The sequence below is a fragment of the Trichoderma reesei genome (assembly GCF_000167675.1).
Source record: "Trichoderma reesei QM6a unplaced genomic scaffold TRIREscaffold_3, whole genome shotgun sequence".
NCBI classification, from domain to species: domain Eukaryota; kingdom Fungi; phylum Ascomycota; class Sordariomycetes; order Hypocreales; family Hypocreaceae; genus Trichoderma; species Trichoderma reesei.
This window is the reverse complement of record NW_006711150.1, coordinates 143,086-161,177: the sequence shown is the minus strand read 5'-3', so window position 1 is coordinate 161,177 and position 18,092 is coordinate 143,086. Positions and strand designations below refer to the sequence as shown.

General features: G+C 53.6%; 7 protein-coding genes across 7 annotated transcripts; 1 reads left to right on the top strand and 6 right to left on the bottom strand.

The window, feature by feature from the left end:
• Nucleotides 1-203: 203 nt before the first annotated feature.
• Nucleotides 204-2,745, bottom strand: TRIREDRAFT_56418 (glycoside hydrolase family 55; the record flags this gene model as incomplete). The annotated part of the gene is made up of 5 exons (XM_006962547.1): nucleotides 204-1,155; nucleotides 1,212-1,322; nucleotides 1,377-1,642; nucleotides 1,707-1,927; nucleotides 2,001-2,745. The coding sequence occupies 5 exons, from the start codon at nucleotides 2,743-2,745 to the stop codon at nucleotides 204-206; spliced, it is 2,295 nt and encodes a 764-aa protein (XP_006962609.1).
• Nucleotides 2,746-5,474: 2,729 nt separating this feature from the next.
• TRIREDRAFT_75156 (uncharacterized protein) lies at nucleotides 5,475-7,894 on the bottom strand (the record flags this gene model as incomplete). Its single annotated transcript, XM_006962546.1, has 4 exons — nucleotides 7,517-7,894; nucleotides 5,903-7,294; nucleotides 5,668-5,841; nucleotides 5,475-5,606 (listed from the first exon to the last, which is right to left on the bottom strand). Exons 1-4 carry the CDS (start codon nucleotides 7,769-7,771, stop codon nucleotides 5,475-5,477), a joined length of 1,953 nt encoding a protein of 650 aa, XP_006962608.1. The 5' UTR covers nucleotides 7,772-7,894.
• A 1,401-nt stretch (nucleotides 7,895-9,295) lies between these two features.
• On the bottom strand, nucleotides 9,296-9,931 carry TRIREDRAFT_56835 (uncharacterized protein; the record flags this gene model as incomplete). Its single annotated transcript, XM_006962545.1, has 1 exon — nucleotides 9,296-9,931. The coding sequence occupies one exon, from the start codon at nucleotides 9,929-9,931 to the stop codon at nucleotides 9,296-9,298; it is 636 nt and encodes a 211-aa protein (XP_006962607.1).
• Nucleotides 9,932-11,374: 1,443 nt separating this feature from the next.
• TRIREDRAFT_72581 (uncharacterized protein) lies at nucleotides 11,375-12,121 on the bottom strand. Its single transcript, XM_006962544.1, has 2 exons — nucleotides 11,663-12,121; nucleotides 11,375-11,482 (listed from the first exon to the last, which is right to left on the bottom strand). The coding sequence occupies exons 1-2, from the start codon at nucleotides 12,052-12,054 to the stop codon at nucleotides 11,473-11,475; spliced, it is 402 nt and encodes a 133-aa protein (XP_006962606.1). The 5' UTR covers nucleotides 12,055-12,121; the 3' UTR covers nucleotides 11,375-11,472.
• Nucleotides 12,122-12,805: 684 nt separating this feature from the next.
• TRIREDRAFT_56771 (uncharacterized protein) lies at nucleotides 12,806-13,510 on the bottom strand (the record flags this gene model as incomplete). Its single annotated transcript, XM_006962543.1, has 2 exons — nucleotides 12,806-13,249; nucleotides 13,322-13,510. The coding sequence occupies 2 exons, from the start codon at nucleotides 13,508-13,510 to the stop codon at nucleotides 12,806-12,808; spliced, it is 633 nt and encodes a 210-aa protein (XP_006962605.1).
• Nucleotides 13,511-14,388: 878 nt separating this feature from the next.
• On the top strand, nucleotides 14,389-15,081 carry TRIREDRAFT_104097 (uncharacterized protein; the record flags this gene model as incomplete). Its single annotated transcript, XM_006962767.1, has 2 exons — nucleotides 14,389-14,403; nucleotides 14,467-15,081. The coding sequence occupies 2 exons, from the start codon at nucleotides 14,389-14,391 to the stop codon at nucleotides 15,079-15,081; spliced, it is 630 nt and encodes a 209-aa protein (XP_006962829.1).
• A 382-nt stretch (nucleotides 15,082-15,463) lies between these two features.
• Nucleotides 15,464-16,578, bottom strand: TRIREDRAFT_56638 (glycosyltransferase family 64; the record flags this gene model as incomplete). Its single annotated transcript, XM_006962542.1, has 2 exons — nucleotides 15,464-16,253; nucleotides 16,316-16,578. 2 exons carry the CDS (start codon nucleotides 16,576-16,578, stop codon nucleotides 15,464-15,466), a joined length of 1,053 nt encoding a protein of 350 aa, XP_006962604.1.
• Nucleotides 16,579-18,092: the final 1,514 nt, after the last annotated feature.

Here is an 18,092-nt window from a genome sequence, read left to right as displayed (position 1 = left end):
CAGGATATCCCCACGTCTTTTGGATATTCCCAGACCTTGCCATGAGCAAGACATGGTACCGTGACCTTTTGAGGGGTCTTCAGTGGTTGACTGAGAAGCAAGGTGTCTTCGCAACTAGACAATAACAGTGACAACAGGCAAACAGCAACTGTCGTTCATTCATTTTCTCCTGCATCATTCAGATATGACATACATATCCGGGATTAAAACCCGCTCTGTCCCAGGTAAGCAGCCATAACACCGCCATGGCTCTGCCAACCTCCCGCATTCGCGGTGTCCACAACCTCTGCCACAGCCTTCCCCCTTTCCGACTCCAGGACCATCGTCCTCACATTATGCGTGCTCACGCCGTAGCTGTACAACTGCTGGTTGTCGGCATAGATGACGGCGTTCTGCTGACACTCAGCTGAGCAGCCATCGCGGTTGATGCCGTTGAAAAAGACCCAGTACCCGCCTCCGTAGACATTGACATTACTCGAGTCGTGAATATACTGAAAGATAGCCATGCGGCACTGCGCGTCATCGGCTGCGCACCAGCTAAAGTCGGGGTCGCTGGCCAGCAGGGAGTTTGTCCACGGCAGAGGCGTCAGGAGACCAGAGTTGTTGCCCTGCCAGTATGGCGTCTCGCTCTGCTGGAAGCCCAAGAAGACGTTTCTCGCCTTGTAAACATTGATTTGGTACAGAGAGTTGTGCTCGCTGCCAATGCCCAGCATCCAGGTGGCCCTTGTAGACTCGACCAAGAAGCCACCAGCAGTGGAAGGGTTAGCACCAAAGTCATCGTCAAGATCGTGGTCCGCACTCCAGCACCAGCTGTTTTCCCAGTACGAAGACGACGAGGTAGTGAGATGGGCGCACAGCCTCGCCGCTTTGCACGTCGCAGGATCGTCACAGTTGGTCTGCACCTTTGATCCTCTCGCTCCTCCGATCCGGAAGTGCGTGTTGAAGAAGCCCACATCTCCAGCCTTCAAACCGGCCATGTTGACCTCGACGAGCTTGCAGCCGGGAAGGATGTCGGCAACGGTGAAGAGCATGTCGACGAACTGGGCGACGCCGATCTGGCCCGGCTTTCCGACCTGGACCATGGCGACGGGCTTGTTGGCGTTTTTGAACTTGTCGCCGGTGGCGCTGATTTCGGACCAGACCTCGCCGTGGAATCTGAAGCTCCGTTAGCAAGGATGGCTGCTGTGCCGTCAATGTTGCCGTAAACTTACCGGCTTCCGGGGGGGACAACGAGGGTATCGCTGACGAGGTATGTTCCGTGAGGGAAGAAGAGAACAGACTTGCCAGCAGCCTTGTTGATAATCTTTTGAAGGTTCTTCGTACTGAATCGCCAATGGTTAGTCGACTTTTTATACGACATACTGACGGTTACTCACTCATCTGTAACTCCATCACCAGCAACAGGCAGTCCATGGACCGACTTGACGTTAATCACCTGGTCGACGCTGTACTCCTGGAAAGTTGGCGGAGGGACGGCATGATAAGAGCCAGTGATATCGACCAGTGCCAGAGGGCGAGAAGCAGGGAAGAATTTGCCCTCTGCGCGTTGACCTTTGACAGGGCCGTAAACGTTGCCCCAGATCCATGACTGGCCGGGCCTGACTGAGCCCTTGAGGACGCTTTTTCCTCCGGCGGTGACAGTCTAATTCTAGGTCTTAGTCCAGATGCCTTGATGGAATTCAACTAGTTCAACTTACAGATTTGACCGACCAGTCGACTTGGACGTTCTCAAGGACCATGGACCCCTGGGCTGTGGGAGAGGCTGCTGCGTTCCACAGGATGTCGACGTTCTTGGCTGTCGAATCGATGAGGGCGAAGAATCCGGTATTGTTGTTCGTCGTCTCAATGCCGACTTTGCACGACTCAAAGTGCAAGCCTTGGCCAGTGCCCTCAAAGAGCTTGTCGAGCTTCAAGCCAATGTCCTGGTCTGGAGAAGTTTGGCAATATCAGTGACAAAGTCGAATACATGGTCAAATTGCAGTAAGATGGATGCAACGCACTCTTGAAAGTGATGCCCTTGAAGTGGTACTGCTGCTCATTCATACGAATGCCAACGGATCCGCCCTGGAACACAACGTCGTTGATCATCAGAGGCGAGCCGCCCTGAGGCATCGACAATCCAGTGTGTGCCACGCCACCGTTCGGCATGTTGAACAAGACATTGGTGAGCTGCACGGCCTGGCTCACAGCCCAGTTGAGAAGCGTAATGTTGTGAGTAAGGGGCACCTTGGTCGAGTCCAAGACAACGTTCTTCAGTCCAATGTAGAAGTTGATCGTCGAGTCGTAGTTGGGATCATAGCCCAGGTAAAGGAAAGGGTCTGTAAAGTCGGGCGAGGCCTGAAGCACCGGCCTGTGGATGGGATCGCCCATGACAACGGTGTCAACGTACGACTGGAGAGGCTTGCTCAGACGGTACGTGCCAGCCGGGATGTAAACGACAGCAGGGGCCCCCGTCGTGCCCCAAGCACCAGAGCTGCGCTTTTCGGTAGCATTGGCATAGTCAAAGGCTGCTTGGATGGCAGCCCAGTCGTCCGTGATGCCGTCTCCCTTGGCTCCAAAGTCGGTCTTGACGTTGCGGAAGACTTTCCAGTTCTTGCCATCGGCGATGAATGGACTGATGCCGTTGTGCTGGATCTTTTCGTACCAGTAGCCCGAAGAGTGCCTGGCCTCGACGTCTTGAGCCGGTGGTAGAGGATCTCCGGCGACGACGGCAGCCAAGCCGAGGAACAATGACGCAAACCGCATCTTTGCAGAGAATACCGGGCGAAATGACTCCAAACCTGCTTTATTCGTCAATGGTTTCCTACACCTCAACTCGCTTGCTGGGACAGCCGGTTCCTCTGCCAGTCACCGGATTGTCCAAAGCCTTTTATACTCATGGTCAACCCCTTGCCTGATAGAACGGGCCACCGGACGGACGGACAATTCAACTCCATCAACGGTCACAAAGAAACAACAGACTCCAATCCGATCCATGTCGGCGGGTCACTCTTTGCGGAGAAGCCAGCAGAACAAGATGCCCCAGTCGAACCATCCGGCATTCCCCTCGACGTCAACCCCCCTGTCGCCGTCCGGGGAGAATCTCATCTCATCTCTCGTGGCGATGAGGCTGGTGTTCCTTGCTAGTAGTAGTAGAGCCTCACAAACGAAGGCCAGCTTATAATTACAGCGAAGAAAATCTGAAAGCTCGGCCCTTCTCCTGCTGGCGTGCGGGGAGAGCCCCGGCTAGCAATGGAACGATGCAGGGGAACGAACCGCACTCGATTCCCCTTGGTATGTATCTCTTCCCCACGCAAAGCAGCATCGTCATGGCAGGGATCAGCCATCGTTGAGGATGTTCTTTGCCGACGGCACACAACGTTGGGTCTCATATCCCGCAGCTGTTGTCCTCGACACCCGGATCACTGCCCGCAAAAAGGAGAATCTCCGGCTGCACCCAACCACTTTCTGGGGACCCCACGGAGAGAGGCAAGTTGCATGGCATGGTAGCATCGGGAGTTGATCCCCTCTGCCCATTGCGTAGAAGGTGGTTGTGTAAGGCACCCGAATGCAACACAATCAGAAAGCTCAAGCAACTGCTCTCTAAATTGATCATTGTCGAAAAGTTCGCTGTTACTTTGATTGTATTGTCTGCCAATCAACTTCACTATCGCACTCGAGGTATTGTTCATTCCTAAGTACCTATATTACTCTTGATGGTTTGATGTAGATGTTGAGTGAACGAACAACGACCCGGATCATGTGAACACACAGCTAGAGCAACATTGCTCACTTGAAAGATACAGACAAATAGAAACGGCCTGATTCTGCCTATGGATCCAACCGGTTCTCTAAACTTTTTGCCTTACAAATCCTGGTTTCAATCTGTGGATACAGCTTCAAAATCTCACTCTGCATACGTGCCCACGAAGCACCCATGCCATTCTTTTCTCCGCCTTGCCTCCCCACGCCCCGGATCTCACAAGCCGAACGCACCGGCACAAGAACAAAACAAACAGGCATACTACTGCTGGGACAATCATTATTTCCGCAAGCTCAGAAGCTCTGCACTAGCTTGACTAGCTTCTGCGACAAAAGTTCTACGTCGCCGGGGAATCTCGCCGTAACGTAGTTGTAGTTGTCGTCCTCAACAACGAAGCTAAAGAGCCACGATATTAGCCGGCAATTTTGTCAGTCGGGAACCATCAACTTACGGGGATGGCATGATGCTATTCTTGAATTGTTTAGGACTCGCCAACACTTTTCGCACCTATGAGAGTTGTCGCTCTTGTCAGCATTCAGCTATTACCTCCTCTCTTCCCAGGTCCTTTTGTCGGAACTTACCGAGTCTTCGACGTTCTCACTCCCCGCTCCATACGTCTTGTAGTAGTCTCCCAGGAACAGACGCGTGCCCCAGAACGCGACCTGCTCGAATCTCGCCGGCAACGCCGTCGTCACGCAGTCGCGGATGACGCTGCTCCCGTCAGGATGCTTCGACTCTGACAGCACCATGACGCCGTGACAAACCGCTCCGACGGCCTTGTTGCTCGGTTTCTTCGTCTTGGGGAAGTAGTCTGCGAGCAGCTTGTGGACTCTATCCGAGTCAATGATCTGTCGCACGGCCTTGTCGTGGCCCCCGGGGAGAAAGACGAGGTTAAACGCGTCGAGGGAGAATTGCTCGTCGGACCAGGACAGGGGATTCTTCCATTCTTCCGAATCAGCCATGACGCGATACTGCTTGACAATGGAAGAAGAAGCTCCCTACGAGGCCAGTCAGATAGGAATTGTAACGAATGTAAGCGCTTTCCACAGGGCGCAAGGACATACCAAGAGGCGCTGGGTGAGGCCTTCCAGCATTTTGGTGTCGCATTGAGGCGACTTGCCTGCTTCAGTCGCAAAGCTGACGTCGAAGCCGGCGGCCTTGAAGGCTGTATACGGTCCGCAGGTCTCTGTGCAGATGGTGAGCTTCATCGCTCGGTCGTGGTGCGATTGTCTGGCTGCTTACCTGTAGGATCGTGGCCATAGTCGGCCATCAGAATGACGACTTTGACCATCGTAGCTGTGATCTGAATAATACTATGGTTTATCTCTATTCAGTAGAAGCTCTCTGGGCTTGGCAGGCAGGAGAAGTGAGTGAGTCTTGAGATTGAAGCCGTGTAATGTTGGATGACGAAACTATCGCCACCTTAGAAATGAGCTGACTTCAATGCTACCCTGCAGCCATGTCAGATGAGCCGAGGCATCTCAATCACCAGGCACAGTGTTTTATTGCAATGCGAAAAGAGCATCAGAACTGAGAAAGTAGCATTAAGGCGACATATGAGATTCGTACAGTAAACTAGGGAAAGAAATTATCGTAGTCATACAAACATTACAAGTGGATTCCCAAGGTTGTTTCTCCTTTTCCTTCCACCGTGTCCAAACCATCCCAAAGGTCATTCAATCATAACGATCATCATGTTCCTAACAAGCAGAAAAGAGAACCAGACCACCACTTATTTCTTCTTCTGGTTCTTACCAGTGATTGCACTGGTCACACTGCCGAGTCCAAGGCTATCGAGCACCTTGTTCAGTCCAAGCGTTCCGAGGAGATTGTCGACCAATCCTCCGAGGCCAAGACCGCTCAACTGTTGATCGCATTAGCATGTGTCTTGTGTTAGCTATGTGACAGTAGATGTAGACACTCACCAGCTTGCCGACAAGACCAAGCACACCGTTCAACAGCAATCCCACAGCCGCAATGATCTGGAACAGGGGCTCCGCCAGCAGTCCCCAAAGAGGGTTGAGCTCCTTCTTTGCGTGCGGCATGCCCTCAATCTTGCTCTTTGCGTTGTCAATGGTCTGCGTAATAGTGCCAGTAAGCTGTAGTCACTCGTTAGCAAGACTAGTCCTTAGCATCACCATATGTGCCGTTCAAACTCACCTCCTTGAGCACATCGGCGAGATGATACTCCTCCGGCGACGCCTCCTTGGTGCCCGCCTTGTGCTTCGCATTGCGCTGGATACGACCATCGGGATCAAGACCGCGAATAGTGCCGTTGGTTTCAGTCAAGATCTTGCCTCCCTCCTCAATCAGGGGCTTCACCTCCCGCACCAACTGCTCCTCATCGAGCTCCTCCTTGGGAGTCCGCTCAGCAGTGTTGATCTTGTCAGTAATCATCTTGCAAATGGGGCGGACCTTGTCGAGTGACTGCTCGATGCAGACAGCCAGCTTCTGAGCCAGCTGGCGGTCCCTCTCGGCCTCTTCCTTCTTCTTCATCTCCTCTTCGGTCTCCTTGGGAATGTCCTCAAGCAAGGCGACATGTCCGACAGCCTGGCCCTTGTAGTTGACCACATCTCCGTCATCATCAACCTCCTTGCCAGAGCAAGCGCTGATGTCGCCGCTGACAAGCTTCGCGATGATGTTGCCGTCTTCGTCGACGACGTTGCCGTCGCGGTTCACCTTGCGGCCCGCATAGGGAGCCTTCTTCCGCTCGACCTCCTCCTCCTGCCAGCGCTCAGCCTTGCCCAGAACGTTTCCATTGCTGTCAACAACGTCTCCGTCCTCGTCGACGGATCGACCAAACAGCTTCTTGGGGTCTCCCTCGATGAGCCTTCCAACAACATCACCCGAAGGTGTAACAACCGTGCCATCCTTGGCAACGGTACAGCCGGACAGCTCGGCAAAGGGGCCTTCTTTCATGCCTTCTCGCTCGCCTTCGCTGACGAGCTCAGCCTTGCCGATGATGTCGCCAGACTCGCTCAGGACGTTTCCTTGCTTGTCGCACATACGTCCTACCAGGGCCTTGATGTTGCCCTCAACGACTCTGCCCCAAATGGCGCCTGAGCCGTCCACGACGTTGCCGGCCTTGTTGACTCGCTTTCCGGCCAGCGAAGACTTGTCGACAACGGCTTCAGGCTCGGCCTCGGGCTCGTCCCAGGCCTCGGCTTTGCCAACGACGTTGCCGCGTCGGTCCAAGATGTCGCCATCTTCGTCGACGTGGCTTCCCTTGAGACGCTTCGGATCGCCTTCAACAACGACGCCGACTTGCTGTCCGTTGTGCATGACACGACCGTCTGCTTCGACAGTAGCATCGGGGAAGTTCTCAAAGGGGGCAAACTCCTTTTCGTCGCCGCGCTCCGAGTGAGAGAGAGGCTCGGCCTTGCCAATGACGTTCCCGGAGTCGTCCCAAATTTGTCCCTTCTCGTCTGCTCTCTTACCAAGGAGCTTCTTGGCGTCGCCCTCAATCAAGCGGCCGATGATGTCGCCGTTCTTGTTGACGAGGTTGCCGGCCTTGTTGACTTTGCATCCCTTGAGCTCCGAGAAGTCAATCACCTTTTCTTCTTCCAACTTGTCCTTCTCTTCTTGCGTTAGGTCCTGTTGCTCTTCGAGAGGCTTCTCGCCCTCTTGCTCGCCAGCCGCAGCCTCGTCAGGCTTCTCTAGCACATCGCCAGGGGTCTCGCCCTCCTTCGGGGCTTCTTCTTCGATTGGCTTGGGGACTTCTTCCTGAAGTTTGTCCTCGCCTTGGTCTTTGATGTCCTGGCCCTTTTCCTGGACCTCTTCCGACTTGTCCTCCATCGAAATGGGGGCCTCCTCTTCCTCCTTTCCGGTGGTCTTTTCGAGATTCTTTGCTTGTCCTTCGGCCTCTTCCTGGGGCTGCTTGTCACCCTGACTCATCTGGATCGTCGAGTCAGTGGCCGAACTTTGCTCCTCATCGCTGGGCTTCTGCATCCTACTAACCAGGTCCAGTCCTTGAGAAACGGGCTTTTGGAGGTTGCTAGCCGTCTGGTAGGCCGACTTTCCCTTGCCCATCAAGTTCCAGCCGCCGGACTTTTGGCCCTTGGTGCCAGACTCGGTGGTGTAATCGCCTCCTTGCTCATCATCGTCATGCTCACCCTCTTCCTCGTGTTGGCTCTCGCCCTCGTCCCCTTCCTCGCCGGTGTTGAGGGTGGCCTTGGCGAGTACATTGCCCGACGAGTCAAGGATATCACCTGTGGCTGTGACGGCGTTCCCAACGAGGTCGTTGGAGTCTTCTGACTGCTGGATCTTCCCGATGGCCTTGCCGGAGCGGTCCAGGATATCGCCAGAGTCGGTCACAACGCCCGCAGCAGACCGAGGGATAGATCGGACGTCGACTTTTTGATCGGGAACTTGTCAGATATGATCCAACTACTGAAGGTACGAATGATAAAGGGGGTTCCAGATGGCCTACTTGGGTTTGCCTGCTCCGTAGCAGGGCTCTCCTTGACCTGCCAGCCCCCTTGAACAGCGACTGGCTTTGGAAACGGCATGTTGGTTCAAGTCTCAGATTCACAAATGAATTGAGTTATTCGTTCAAATGGAGGGTCATCTAAAGTAGCAAAGTGAAGTGGTGTGTGGTTGAGTCGATTGAATTCGATGCCAAACCCTTCTAGTTCTTTTCATAGCTACCTTATATATACACAAGAGAGCTCATGGAAATTAAGTTGAGACCTTTCATCATAAGACTTGGATCAAGCTGCACAAGCTTACACCAACCAAACCCACGACCTCAACTTACACTGCCCATCATGCAAACGTCCCCATCGTCCAGCGTCACCGTGTCCATCTATGATCTCGATGGAAAGCTGCATCTCTTGCCGCTCGGATCGTAGCAACGCGGCATGACGCAGATGGAACCCCATATTACGTCTACCCACCATGGATAACCCTCGATGAAGAGCACCATGGCTGGATATGGGACACGCAAGAGCACGTTTAGCAAGGGGATATCATATCACAATGATATCAGACAAGAAGCCACAGGCCATCTTGCCAGCTCTTTCACAGGCTTGTAAAGCTCCTTGGAGCTTACAGTACCGTACAGTAAGTGCGGTTGCTATAAGGATGAACAGGGATAGTCCTTATGAGAAAAGAGCCCGAGGGAGCGATATCCTCGTGAGGCAAGCCACACTCGCCACAGCTAAGCTGTATGGGTGTCGTATTCATTTATCATGTGGCGCTGTATTTTGCACGTATAAACAGGTTTCTAGTAAGGGAGTAGGGATAGGGGGTGTGGCTGTTATGCACCCCTTTCATTGTTGGGCAAGGAGGTGCCAAGGAGCTCGAGATGCTGCACAGTGCTGTAGAGCTGCCTTTGGTTGCTATGACGATAATCTTCATGGGAGCATGAGTGTAGATGTGAAATCCCTATATCATGAGCAGTGGAAATAAGTTTGAGATTTGCACTATCCTCCTTGGAGTTTTCCTCCCAAACAATGGCATCGCCAGATGAGCGACCGAGATAACTCCTTGAAGCGCCAGCCTAATATCCTGTTTCCCAGAGCAAACGCAGTCATTCCGTGTAACAGAGTCCTCTCATCGTTCACTTCTGAACACGGTGGGTATCTTGATGATTAGCTGGATGCCATCATGTGTCGACTTGACATCCAGGTACACCTCCGAGGGGCTCGGGGCTGAGGAGGCATTCGCCTTGCCCGCGTCATTCGAAGCTTTTCCTTCACCCTTACTCTGTTGCCCCGACGCCTCCCCCTGTTTCTCCCCTGATGAAGGCTTATTCATCTTGCCAACAATCTCGCCCTTCTTGTTGTAAATGTTTCCATCCCCATCAATCTTCAGCCCTCCTTCCAGATCGCGTAGAGTCGGCTTCGTGTGGTTCTCAGAAACATATCCCACCACCTCTCCCGCACTATCCCGAATCTCCCCCGTCTCCGACACAGGCCGTCCCACCATGGACGGAAGATCCCCCTCTACCGACCCCAGCACCGTCCCATCCCAGTCCAGGATGTTGCCAAACTCGTCGACAAACTTGCCCACCAGGCCCTCGGCGCGAGACGTCAGCGACTCTCCGTGCTCAATGGGCTGTATGCTCGGAATCTGAATGTCTGGATTCTTGGGTTTTGAGCTGCTGCTGCTACTCTCGTTGTTCTGATTGTTGTTTCCATTGCTGCTGTTGTTTTGAGAGTCCTTGTCGCCTTCTGGTCGGGGCAGCATGACGAGCCTGTGGCCGGATGAGCGTCGTCGTTCCTGTCGATCTCCCTGCTTTGGCGGCATATCCGGGCTCTTGGACGGAGACGGCAGATGCGGCATCATGAAAGAATGACGAGCAGCGGTTTGAAGAGTATGACTTGTAAGTCTTTTTCTGGTGTGAATGAGGTTGAGGTTCAGCTAAGCCGATGGCTTACATTGATGTAATTGCTCATCTATTTCACACACACACACAGTTATGACCGAGTTCCAGAGCCTCAGTAGGAAGAGGCCCTTCTGTCGAGCTGCTTACAGTATCAGTAGCTGTGCAAGAAAACAGGGAAAATGCGTCATCATGTGCGAAAAACGAGGCCAAGTCTAGGATGACGACATTGCTCGCATCTCGGGTGCCGATCGTTCCCAGATTCTCACGATGCTGCCGACAGGGGTTGCCCACGAGTTATAAGGGAGCATCAGCCCAGCTCACTTACATGAAGCAGCTAATCCATGCAAGTGCCTTGTTTGGTCCAACTCTCTTACACCGGCTGCATATTATGTATATATGGTCTTTTTTAACTACTCACTGCGTAGTTGATGAACTGTACGTATTATATACTGTAGAATACTGTAGCACCACAATTACAGGCCCTCGCGATACCTGTTTCTGCAGCTTCAGCTGGGCTGGCTTCTGCCGTCCAACTTCTGTCTAGCTTCTCGGAGCCCTTCCCAAATCGATCCAAGATCGGGAAAAGTCAGCAGCCACAAGTGATACCCCCATCCGAAAGGACGTGGTGGCGCAGGACAGTGTGGCTGCTGGCGCTAGATGTATGTACAAACTTGGAAGCTGTTGGACAGAGAGAATCTGCAGCAGCCCGTGGCGAGGCATGGCTACACCGAGCTTGTGGGAGGAGCACGGGCTGTCTGGTGGCCGATGAGACGCTGTAACTGCCGCTTTTCCGCAGCCGCTGGATCATCGATATCGAAATCAGAGACAGTTGGTTTAGGTATGAGTATGGAGTGGAAAAGGAGGAACGGATGAGGATTCAGTATGTAGTTTGTGGTATTAACAGCTAGAAGGGATGCTTTCGTCGCATCTCTATCAACAAGCAGCTTCCGTGTAGTAAACTCATGAATCGACCTTGAGAAACAGGGCAGTTTTCTCCCTGCCGCGTCACAATTGGTTCAACTCCAAGGCACTAGGAACAGCCAGCCCTTCACCCAGCATCCATCGTCCTTTCAAAAGAATCATACACAGGCGTCAATATTTATAAAACAAAAGTCAACATACGTAGATAAGAAAACCCGATAAATCGTTAAAAGAGAGTGCCCTCCAATCCACTGAAAGATCCCGAATCGTGCGCGGCTTCGCATCGGTATAGGAGAGCCCCTTGTCATTATAAAAAAAAGCAGAAGCGCCGTCGTCGTGGTGCAGTTGATTGTCTCAGTTCCTGGTGTTGTGAAACAAGAGCAACGCCGTTAGCCGTGTTCGTAACTTGGTTTTTCTATTGTATCTTGTGTGCGGAAGATACGGATGGTGATTCTTTTGTTCTTTGTTTTCGCCCCCATAACTAGCCAGTCCTGAAGAGAGAGATGCGGGTGCCGCATTGGTAAGATAATGTGCTACCCAGTAGGACGGATGGAGATGAGAGAGACGAGTAACAAAGAATCGACCTGTGCTTTTTTCTGTGGTGCTGTTTCGTGAAAGGGAAGGAATGGAAATAGAGAAGCAACAGAAACAGGGGAACGAGGTTGACTTACAGCAACGCCAGCTCCAAATCACCATGAATCTTGGCCTTGAGCTGAATCTCAATATCCAAGTTCAGATCCAGCCGCAACCTCAGCGTGTCGCTCTTCCCACCATCGCCCTTCGCCTGGTTATCCACGGCATTGTTCGTGACGCTGCCGAGCGTGTTCGTCACGCCGCCCAGCACCCCGTTGGCCGTCTGCCCGACCTGGCCCAGCTCGCCGCCCACGGGCAGCTGGTCCAGCGGCCCGGCGCTGGTCTGGCCGCCGCGCTGCTGCTGTCGCTGCTGCGTCTGCGTCCGCTGTCTCCGGCGAGGCTGGGGACGGGGCACTTCTTCGGCGGCAGAGTCGGAGCCGTATTCCTCGGCGGAGTCGGTGCGGTCCTTCTCGGCGGAGCGACTTGACATGTTTGCGGTTTGTGTGTTGTGTGATGCGGTGGTACAGGTACCCGGAGGTGGACGTGTACGAGACTGCCGTATAAGTGAAGTTGAGATGAGACGAGATGGGATGAGAGTCGATTAGAGGTTGAAAAGATGGGAAAATGGAATCCTTCAATGGAGATAGGGAAGCCTTTTCTTCTCTGGCTTGGTATGAGTAAGTCTTCAGCAGCTATTTACCCGTCCAAGTATATTCCAACGTCCCAATCTTCCAATTCCCCGGAGCATCATAATGATATACCCATTAATTCTCCACCACACGATCATCGACCCTGCCTATCCTCACGTTCTACTCAGTCTCTTTCTCCTTGATTCAGGTAGTTAATCTTTTTTCATCTTTACACGCCTCACCCTCAGCACCCCTATGAAGTCATCATGAAGCAATAGCTGCTGGTATTGCAGACCTGCGACCTTGATTAGAATCGACCTTCTGCATGACACGACATGGGTCAGCATCCTGCTAGCATGCTGGGACTACCCTTCGGCGTACTGTAAAGCTGCTCCCCACCATTCGGCCTGTTAACCGTTTATTCCCACAAAACGGTCACTGGTCCATTCTTTATCGTGCTCTCACTTGTCCAAGCAGCAGCCACTTCATCAATGTGAAGCCATTAGCCCCTGTTCAGCCACACACCATCTCTCTCATCCAAGGCACACTTACACGCATCGGATGAGAATATCTTGGCCTTGCATACTGTATGTACTGTAACCTAATATTTCTCTAGTCCCTCACATACTTGCTATCCATTCCCAGCAACATCCTCCTCCTCAGCCTCACAGGCTTACACTCGTCCGCCCCCAGGGCATCCAGCATCTCGTTATCCGGATCCCAGTACACCACCCACCGCGACTTGCTGCTGCCGCCTTCCTCCTCCTCTCCACGCTCCAGCTTCGCCACAAAGCACTCGCCGTTCCCCTGCAGCGTCAACAGCGTCTCGTCCTCGCTCCAGCCCCAGGGCCCAATGACGTGCCCCAGGGTGTCTTTGCGTCCGCCGTACTCCACCGCGTGCGTGTCCTTGTTGATGTAAATCCAGTTGAGCATCGGCGGGTCGTCCGAGATGGTGCTCACCAGCCCCAGGTGCTTCTCCTCGCTGGGGTACGTGAAGTAGTAGCCGCAGAAGGCGTACCCCGAGAAGTCGGTGTCGAGCGGGACGTTGACTTGCAACTGGGGGATTTCTCCATCATCAGCCCAAAGTTGTCGTCAGCTTTCGGGGAATACGCCGCCGTAGCACCTTACCTTGCCATCTTTCAGCACACAGAAATCCGTCTCGTAGTCCTCATCTTCTGAACCCTCTTCCACTATGGCTGTCAACCGGAACTTTTCCTTTTCCTTGTTCGCCGCGTTTGCCTTTTTCTGCGCGCTGACTGCCTGGCCCACGCCGGTAACGGTGGGTATCGCCGTTATGGCGAGAAGTCCAATGACCATGGTGTAAGTCGTCGGCCGGATGTATACCGTAGCCTGAGCATGAGAGCAAACAAACAAGCAAAAGCAAAAAAACAATATGGGTTCCGTGAGTCTGTGGGATGCACCGAGGCCTTCCGTACAATGACGTTATTTTATGGACGGGCCGTGTGCGTTTCTTCTCTCCATCTGTGTAGTAGTGGTATCCCGTGGTAACCCTGGAGCCTATGAGGAAGTCTTGCATGAAGCCATCGAGATCCCGCGCCCCAACTGTGGGGGCCGGCGGCATCCCAGTCCGATCCCAGCATAAGACAAAGCCATGCAGCCCCCGTCTCTTATGACTTCACCGCATATGATCTCGACGCCCATGGTGTGCACCTCTAAGAAGCTCTCCCTGCCCATCACAGGTTTCATGGCATGCAGCCTAAATCATGCCGTACGTAAACTTGGAACGTCATTTACGCCACAAACAAGCTGGGCAAGGGGGGAGTGCAAGCAAAGCTTGGCTTACACCTCAGACCCCCTGGCTACGGCTAGTATCCAGGATTCTTGTGATTTTCAGTTGCCTTAGTATTCCCTTTGTTCTGTTAAGCTGCTTTACCTGTTCTAGCTTCGTGTTGATAACTCATTGAAACACATCGCAGTTGCGTCACTCGGCATCAAGGCAATCCTCATGGTGGGCCGTGATTCGAATTGTATTCTTAGAGCCACAAAAGCCAGCCGTCGCGGACCTGCGCCTCACCTTGACATGCTGTAGCAACTCAAGACGAAGATATTCTGAAATCTCTTCGGAAGTCTATTGATTGAAAAATCTGAATCATTCTTCTTGTCTTGTTTGAATCTTCAGCTCCTTGGCGTCTCAGCACATTCTGTTTGCAACTCTCTCCTAAGCATCATCAGTCATGTCTTCAGACGAGGTTTGTCCATCACAATCAGAAGCATCCATGCAGAAAGGACCCCGTTGACTGATTCCCTATCAGAAGCCCCAGGACCAGGAGTTCAACTCCCGAGAAGAGCAGGACTACCAAGACAACCAAGACCAGAACCAGCAAGATGACGACAACAACAACAACGCCTCAGACCACCAGCAAGACTCCCAGCAGAACGGCAGAAATGGCGAGCTAAGCGAAGACAACTCCTCCGACCGCGACGAAGACAACGAGCCCACAACACCCCCCGCCCCTGAACGCCAACGCTCAAGCGGCCGTGGTGCCCGTGGTGCCCGCGGCGGCGGCGGTGACGATGACGATGCCGGCAACGACCGCGAGAGGTCGCAGACGCAAACCAAGACCCAGACCCGCCGCAGAAGAAGGGGCGCCCCCTTCCAGCGCCAAGCCCAAGACGACTACGAAGACGACTACGATGAGAGGGGACAGGGAATGGTGCCTCATCAGCAGCGGCAACAGCAGATGTACCAGCCGCAGCAACCGATGCAGATGCAGCAGCAGATGCAACAGCAGCAGCAGCAGGTGCAGCAGGGAGGCAAGAAGGACGACGGGAAGAATCCGCTCAAGCTGCGGCTGGACTTGAACCTGGATATCCAGATCGAGCTCAAGGCCAAGATTCATGGTGACTTGACGCTGGCTTTGCTGTAAGATACTCCCCTCTTCAGCCCTTGACAAGACAAGATGAGCTTTGCTAACAAAGTGACTCGCAGGGACATGGACTGATTGATTGGCATGTGTCGGTTTGATTGATATGGCGGTTTCATTTGACTTGACTTCTTTACCACGCCTGCGCTCCGGTGGTGTCTATTTATGTCGTTGCTTTCGCGTTTCCGTCTGTCACGCTTTAGGATAATGAATGAATGCTCTCAAAAGGGGGCATATTGTTTGAGCTGTATATATACATCTATATGTGTTTCCTATCATGTGCTTTGTATCTCTGTTTGTTCGTGTATCGGTTCCATGTACTAGGTATCATATATTGTCAACGTAAAAGGAAAAAGGTTCATAACAACGCCCCGTGCCGCAGCCTCTAGCCGTGAATGCGGTTCCAGACAGATTTATACCAAACATTGTGCTTCACCCCGTGCTCTATGCGCCCCGTCTCGTTGACAAGCGGCATGCATTGGAAGGCTTCGGCGAAGACATTGAGACACTTGCTACGCGCCTGCATGTGGCCCGTCTGCCTGCTGATGCCGCCTGAAGGGTCCAGGTTGATATACTGGCTGCTCCCTCGGACCAGCAAGGGGCCTGATCCGGTCAACATGGACATGACAAAGTTGAGGCCAATGTCCTCGCAGTTGAAAGCTTCGTCGACGTATTCTCGGATCTTGGTGACGGCAGGATCGTCGGAAAAGTAGTAGTCAAGAAAGGCGATGTGGGTAAACGCGAGGTTCGTCAAGACCATGGAGTAGACGTCCTGGTGCGCCTTTTGGGAGCAAAAATTATAGTCCCAGTCGCCAGACGGCAAAGCCGTAGCGCAGCGTGCCAGCGCGCCCGTCATTCTGTCCTTTCCAAACTTGCGCCACATTTGAAAGACAAACTCGAGATCGTCCGGGCGGTAGTAGACATCGTCGTCGGACAGGAGGATGGCCTGGGTCCGATACTCGGGATCGGGCCACAGCTTCTCGTTGAGACTGTCGCGAGTCGGCTTACGGTACCGGACGGGCACGCCGTGCTGGGAGACGAAGGGGTCGGGCGTCTTTTCGTCAAAGTTGTTCCAAATGATGACGATTTCGTGCAGCGACGGGATTTTGGCGGCCAGCAGCGCGGTCAAGGTGCGGTGAAGCTCCCTGGGGCGATGGAACGTCGACATGGCAATCCTATGGCATTCTCTCATCAGTACATCCAGCACAATCGCGGTAAAGAGGCGCCCTCCACGCACGTGAATTTGTCTTCCAGCAGCCCGCCATACTTGGACTCGGCTGCCGCCCGCCATGACTGGCTCGGCCAAGTCACGTTGGCACTTGTCTGATTGCTGCAAAGAGGATATCGAGGCCCGGCGCCCGTCGACTGGACCGAGAGCGAGATGCCCGCCGAGTCCGCCACGGGGCTCAATGGATTGGCAAGCAGCACGAAGGTGACGACGGATAGCGTTAGGGCCAGCAGGATGGTGGTGCTTCTCCTGAGGCGGAGCAGGGACACCATTGAAGCGAGCATCGCGGCGGCCAGGCGTCAATCCTGATCTGCCGATGGCGTCGCTGGTTCTGGACGGGCGTCGCTGCAGGAGCCGAGATACAGCCGCAGTCTCAGGCTGGATCGGTGTGTTTCGAGCGGCTCGAAACGGGCATCTTGCAGCTCTGAGGCGAGCCTTTGGGATGGCAAATTGCTTGTGATGATGGCGAACAGCCATGCCCGGGATATGGGTCACGTGCTGATGTCCGTACCTCGTGGTACAGGCGACCTTGGAGCGTCCTTGGTGTGTCTCCCGACTCCGTGCAGGCTACCTACCTATTGATACGGACTACGCGATGGTCAGACGGACGCGGTACCTTAAGGTACGCATCAGAGGCCCGGTACACACACAAATACACAGGCATGGAAGCTGGCGTGCCGTACTTGCAAGTTACGGCGATGCACGAGTGCCGCATGACGTAACGCCGGCACTTCAGCGGCTCGGACAACAGCCGTGCAAAACTGCATCTCCTCTGATGTGCTAAGCGCGAAGTAATCGGTAAGGTACATGGCGGGACTTTGCCTGACCTCCGTCGCTCACCACGCTTCTCTCCATTCGAGCCGAAGACTCCGTAATTCAGGTGCTCGATGCAAGCAAAAGGGGAAACCGTCCATGTCACCCCTTGCGGAGTGCCTGGCCGAGGCAACCTTATTTTGATCTTTCTCTCATCGAGGAGCTCTCCTTGTTTCCCACGGATTTGGGTAGATCTTGGCTTCTAGAACAGTGAGGGGGGGGTCCCTGGAATCTCTCGGATCCGCACTTGTCCGCCTCGCTGTCGTTTGTTGTTGTCATCAACTGTCCGAGTGGCTGCGATTGTGTGCAAGTAACGCCGGTTTGAGATGCTTGTTCCTTCAGCCATTTGCTTGTCAGAAAGTACTAGGTAGCCGCTTCTTACTCCTGTACCCTTTGAAGTGTAATCTGTACCTGAACGATACAGCTAGTATGCCTTCTTCCGCAGGTCATACATTATGCTGATATAAGCGGAGGTGACACACCACCACCGACATCCTCCACCAACTCAAATCCGCGGACAATGGCATTACCCCGTCTGATTCCATTTCCTCATTCTCCCAATCAACCAGCCTGCTAGTGAGCCTATCGAAAGTCCAGTTCCAGTAACTACTTGAGTAGCACCATGCAACCAGAGTCAGAAACCCGGGCTCTGCAAGCCTCCTTGCAACGCGCCATGTCTCTCTCCCTCGCACCAGCTGCTCCTCCGTCCGCATTCCTGCTCCGCGTCGGGCCAAGCATGCAGTCCGAACCCCGGCCTAGTGCCAGCAACAACCGATACTCGAGACAAGGTCGCAGGAATTGCTCCGGGACTGCTTAAGCCGCCTGTGGACAAAGAACGACGCAGCTCGGAGTGCAGCCAAGTTCCGTGCCTCGAATCCCTAACTGTCTCTGTGCTAGCCTTTGCTTCCGCCAAGCACCAGCAACTCAGCTGAGGGCCGTTCTAGCGACCTCTTGCTTTGGCTCACAGGCGCAA